At 43.3% G+C, this 5,672-nt stretch overlaps 1 protein-coding gene across 1 annotated transcript; it reads right to left on the bottom strand.

Annotated features, from left to right (window-relative positions):
* Nucleotides 1-838: 838 nt before the first annotated feature.
* Nucleotides 839-5,223, bottom strand: LOC121537402 (protein Wnt-10b-like). The gene is made up of 5 exons (XM_041845040.2): nucleotides 5,048-5,223; nucleotides 4,087-4,243; nucleotides 3,819-3,924; nucleotides 3,080-3,540; nucleotides 839-2,402 (listed from the first exon to the last, which is right to left on the bottom strand). Exons 1-5 carry the CDS (start codon nucleotides 5,119-5,121, stop codon nucleotides 1,845-1,847), a joined length of 1,356 nt encoding a protein of 451 aa, XP_041700974.1. The 5' UTR covers nucleotides 5,122-5,223; the 3' UTR covers nucleotides 839-1,844.
* Nucleotides 5,224-5,672: the final 449 nt, after the last annotated feature.

Raw genomic sequence — 5,672 nt, 5'->3', positions numbered from 1 at the left:
TTATGATGATACCATTTATCTTTTCATATTTGTGCAAATCTTTCTAAAAACAGAAAATGGACACAATTCAATGGATATCAATCAACAAAGAGGTAAGAATATGTAGGCTATAAGAATATGTTGAAGGCTAGCTTTATTGGGTGCAGATGACTGAACTGCTCACTTTTGTGTCTGTGTCTGCAGGTATACAGACAAGGAGGCATACAAAGGTATGTAAATTGGTATTGGCATATTATGCAGATCACATTTACCATCCACCTCCCTTACCTCTTCAATGAATATCCCATAGGCCTCTACATTATGGACAAGGTATGTGTACGAAAACCATTATCAAAACAGTTTTTTTCATTTACATTCACCACAAAAACCAAGGTATGTATACTGTCTTGTGCATGTTTTGATAATCATCTGTATAATTAAAACATTTGGATTCACAGACTTCACCCTCCCTACACCTATGAATATAACAGGAAACCTGTTCGATCACCATGCACTGCAAAATAATTCTGGCTATGGATACGGAGAACATCAACACATTAACATCAACACACCAGAGGATATACCCATTGGACTTGGGGCTCTGCTGGGAGTTTACCTCATATTTAGATGTTTTTATTCTGCTTTGCCAGTAAAATCATAATAAACACGGAGAACTCAAATATTGTGTTATTGTTGTTATTGTTATCTGTATTATTATTATTATTATTATTATTATTATTATTATTATTATTATTATTATTATTATTATTATTCATAATAATGGGGGGGTCTTCAAAAGGTTATTTGAGGATCCATTAAAAGGGGTTCTTTGAATAACTTATAGGGGTTCCCCCACAGTTTCAATTTGAAGAACCCTTAAAGGATCCTCCAGGAACCTTTTCTTTTTAGAGTGTATGTTCCTCTCATAAACTGGTCCCACACAGCAGATGCCAAGCAACGGAGTCTAAATAAATTCACACACAAAAATAATATAAATGTTTCATGTACACAAAAACTGTACACTGTAATAGTAGCCTAGGTATTACTTAGTTGAAATAATAATGCGTTCCTGCTGTTTGAGTGTTCTTTGTTTCTGAGCAGAGACCAGGGGAGCGCAGAACAGAACAGCAGATGGGGTCCAGGGCATTCTGATTCTCATGGCTGAAAGGTCTGCATCCAAACAGGCAGAGGAAAGAAAGACAAATGACATGAGTCACCTCGTCTTCAATCTCTGACTTGGCATTTTGAGAATAACAACAGGCAACAAAGGGAAAATAGATCCCAGATGACGGAAAGAAAATAAAAAAAGAGAAGAAGAAGAAGAAGAAGAAGAAGAAGAAGAAGAAGAAGAAGAAGAAGAAGAAGAAGAAGAAGAAGAAGAAGAAAAAGAAGAAGAAGAAGAAGAAGAAGTGGGGGATAAACAGATTATGTGGGAGACACAAATGAAAGGTTTGGTTGGGTGGATGTGTGTACATTGGACAGAGTTAAAGGGTAGATTTCGCCATTCTGTGTCCTGAAAATGTCCAGGAGAAACCTGGAGGACAGTTGAGAAGAACATCAAAGACTGTGGCCTGACAGGAACCCTAACCAAGAAGGCTGCCAATGCTGACTAGAAATAGTAGCACTCTCTCTCTCTTATGAAGGCCCCATGTGTCCCAAGGCATGAAGATTATTAATTAAATAAGTAAGTAAGAGTCCTGGATGGGCCTTAGTAGAAGAAGTGGATTGTCTACCCATCTACCCATCGTCTACCCATATACTAAATGAAAGGTTTAGTTGTGTGGGTTTGTGCGTAGTACATTGGCGAGTCAATGGGTGGATCCCATGCCATGCTATCGGATGGGTCCTCACAGGACGCTACTGGTCTACTTACAGACGTTGACCCACTCAGTGACTCGACACTCCTCACAGAGCACGTAGCAGCACCAGTGGAAGCGGCAGTGGCACCTCTCACTACGTGTCTGCTTCAGGATGTTGTGTCCTCTCCCACAGCACAGGGACCCGCAGCTGTCCATGCTGTGGCTTGTCTTGTTGCAGATCCGTCCCTGGGTGCCCAAAGAGTCCAGGGATGGCTCCCGTTCACAGAAATCTGGAGACTTCTCAAAGTAGACCAGCTCCCGTGACACACTCGGCCTCCGCCGACCCCCATTGTTTGGGCTCCCAACGCCCCCAGACCCAGATCTGGACCCCACTCCAGCCCTGTTCCTAACCCCATTCGAGGCTCCATTGCTGGCTGCAACACGGGGGTTGAACACCCCGTTGTTCTTGTTCTGGGAGTTGATGAAGATGGCAGCGAGGAACTTATCCCTCAGCAGAGAACCCAGCAGCCTGAACTCAGGAGACACGTACCAGCAGGTCTTGAACTGGCAGCTGCCTGACGTGCCGTGGCACTTACACCTCCGCTTCATGTTGTCCGTGACAAGCTGTGCAGGGGGAAACAATCATGTCAATATTCATAGAAGTCTAGAAAGGTTCTGATTGCAATGTACTGGGGTAACAACTATAAACATATTTAAAGATGCACTATGCAGAAATCGCTCCGCCATTTCCTGGTTGCAACATTTCTAATAGTTCGCCTAATTTCAGTTTCTGTGACAAAACAAGCAAATATAGTGTAGAGAATAATTGTACCATCTAAACCACTGTGAAATATATTTTCCATAACCAAAAACATTGTATTTTCAGCTGTTTGAAGCTGGTGTACAAAACCTAAAGTAAAAGACGAAAAAATCTAACTGAAGAACGGGAAGCATAGAAATAGCAGACATAGAACAGATCTACCGATTCTTAGACTTGCCTTCAATGAAAATGACAGATTTATTACACACATTTCTATGTGAATTTGGTCGGGTCACCCAAAAAGTTACATTTTGCAGCTTAAAAATTGTTTATACATGTTTTATAAGCAGTTTATAGATAGTTTATAAATCTGTAATAAACATTTATAACTAATTAATTCAATTCAATATTAAATTCCATGAATGTTAGAAAACTTGATGAATTCCATTGCGAAACCTTCACCAAATGAGAGCCTGAATCCCTGCAGTTATCATCTTGATAAAAATACACAAGATGAATCCTATCTGTCAGAGTCTCTTACCTGTCGGCCCACCCTGTTATTGTGTATCCTCATACGGGCGTGGATATCCCTCGGAGTCCCACGGGAGTCCAACCAATCCCTGGAGAATCTCTCGCCGAAGTGGGTGTCATGGCTACAGCCCCCCCACTCCCAGGTTTCCTGCAGGGGGCTGAAGTCCTCTGGCAGGGGATTGAGGAGGGAGGAGGGGTGGGTAGAACCAGAACGCAGGCTGGCTGGCACATCTCTGAAATCCTTGGGGGGGGGCCCACCTCCCCCGCCCCCTCCCATGCCCGCTCTGGCCCCGCCTCTCTGTAGGGTCTGCAGCTGCAGCTGGGTGAGTTTGAGACGGATCTTGTCATCGTCCAGGCGACGCTTGGCCTCGCAGCCGCAGTCCCGGAGCTTGCCCAGGCTGCAGGCGGAAGCCACGGAGTGTGCCACACCCGCTGCCAGCAGAGACAGAGAGAAGGCAGTCTCCCTGAAGCCTGGGGGAGAGCGGAGAGAGACACATCAGAGTCATGATGTCATCATACTGGCTATAATCTAGATACCACAGGAAAACTTCATATCCATTCATTATTCTTATTCTATAAAGGAAAGCATACAAATACATTTCAGCATCCTTTTTTTGTCTACTATCCCAACCTAAGGCCTAAAAGTTTTCCTGGCTAGGGACCTGGAGTTTTTTCTGGTCAGAACACATGATAAATCACCTGTCTGCATGCCCACCCTCCATCTTTCTCTGCCCCTGTGTCTCACTCACCCCTGTTGAGGATTGCGTTCTGGTGGGGCAGCTTGTCGTGGCTCTCCAGGGTAGAACAGTTCCACCGCTGGTCTCTGAGCTGGTGCTGGCACTCGTGGATGGCCACCTGGATGCACAGAAATAAATACAACACTAGAATGGTCATTGGCATTTTCGCAACGTGACTAAAATGATGGCCATCTTGGTCAGGGAATCTTCATTCTAGACCCTGATCAAATATGGTCAAATATTGTATAAAACAATGAATTGTATTATATATCCCTATGACCTGTATGCCCTGCAGGGCCGAGGCCGTCACGTCGGGGCTCCGAACACACAGACGCATCTGACGCTTGCTCAGGCCCGCCAGCTTCAGGCAGACAGAGTTAGGGGTCAGAACCGGATCTCCTGCCACCTTCAGACCCAGGATGTCATTACACAGCACCCTGAGGTGGGCATACATGCGTTGAGGAGGGAAGGAGGGGATACAGTGGCGTTGGCACAGGGTTCATCAATCAACTCTAGAGCAATATCTATCTGTGACGTGCCTGCTCCAGCCCTCCATCTAAGAGTGAAAGTGTTATGTAATGAAATGAAGATTTAGACAAAAGTATTTGCTGACACAGCATAATGCTAAATTCTGGGAAAATACGTATTTTCAAGGAAATAGAAGGTTGATTATTATCTCTGGGATAACCATCATACTGTATCTACAGTAGGCCTACTTACATGTCTTCACTACTTTTAGTTACACAAATTACAGTGAAGCACAGTATTGTAAAAAGTGTGCAGTAGAAACCTGGATGGCATTGTTACTAAACCATCTTTGTTTTGCATGTCCTTAATCATGCAGTCTTCCAACTGTTGGTTCTGATTAGCTTGTGTGTGTGTGTGTGTGTGTGTGTGTGTGTGTGTGTGTGTGTGTGTGTGTGTGTGTGTGTGTGTGTGTGTGTCATTACAGGTCACAAACAAAGAAACATTTTGAAATCGTGATGTCAGCGGTAACAGCAGGCAGCAATAAGCATGTTAGTGAGACAGGTTTGAACGCAGACATCAAGGCATTGTAACATGTGCACTAACAAGTTATTTAACTAAAATAGAATATTAGATCAACCTCAAGGAAATATGAGTAGCTTAACAAAATTGCCCTCCGACATTACTTTTCGTTTTAATTATTTATCATCCACGGAATGCTCATTGAACATCATCACCACTTTATCAACTTCTCGTCACTCTCTCGGGCTACTTACGTGATTGCAGGTGACGTAAGTGCCGCTGCCAGAATCAGGACATGGTCCCAACGGAATGTATGTGATATCTCCATTTTGGTAAGCGTCTTTCCCGACGTGACATTAAAACACTGGTGTGAAAATTGATTAAAATAAGAATTGGACAAGAGTGAAGTAGATTATGGATGTGCCTCCAAAAGAACGAGGAGTGAAGAAAGGGAGCAGAATGGTTTGGGGCAAACGTGAAGGGGAGGAGGAGAGAAAATAAGGGAGGGGAGATGTCGCTACAGGCGGTTGTTTTCCAAGTATTGACCTTATGCGAAAAGCATCAACAGTTGACTAACCATTATGTGAATTTGACCGATAGCCAATAAGTGTCATAACATATCCAAAGACTTTTCGCGCAGGTACCATTTTCCTCACCAGCATCACCATCGCCATCAGGTCGACTGGCTGTGAGTGAGAAATCTTACTACCAGATAATAATGGAAAACACTTTCATATTTAACATCACTGATATGGATGTTTCCTATTTTGTTGGATACAACTGAAAGAAAACGAAAATATATTCAGATGAAACCCAAGAGAAAAATCATTCTAGATATGTCTAGGAAATAAATGACTATAGTGTTGGGGGGAGGGGATT

Source organism: Coregonus clupeaformis, chromosome 24 (genome assembly GCF_020615455.1).
Source record: "Coregonus clupeaformis isolate EN_2021a chromosome 24, ASM2061545v1, whole genome shotgun sequence".
Lineage (NCBI taxonomy): Eukaryota > Metazoa > Chordata > Actinopteri > Salmoniformes > Salmonidae > Coregonus > Coregonus clupeaformis.
The sequence above is the reverse complement of the archived record's forward strand: the minus strand, read 5'-3'. Positions and strand labels throughout refer to the sequence as shown.

Excerpts from the sequence above, each read along its gene's own strand:
- LOC121537402 (XM_041845040.2), bottom strand. The coding sequence starts at position 5,121 with ATGGAGATATCACATACATTCCGTTGGGACCATGTCCTGATTCTGGCA. Across the intron at positions 3,541-3,818 it reads GAACGCAATCCTCAACAGGG|GCTTCAGGGAGACTGCCTTC; the intron begins GTGAGTGAGACA and ends GCTCTCCCCCAG. Across the intron at positions 2,403-3,079 it reads ATAACAGGGTGGGCCGACAG|CTTGTCACGGACAACATGAA; the intron begins GTAAGAGACTCT and ends CCCCCTGCACAG.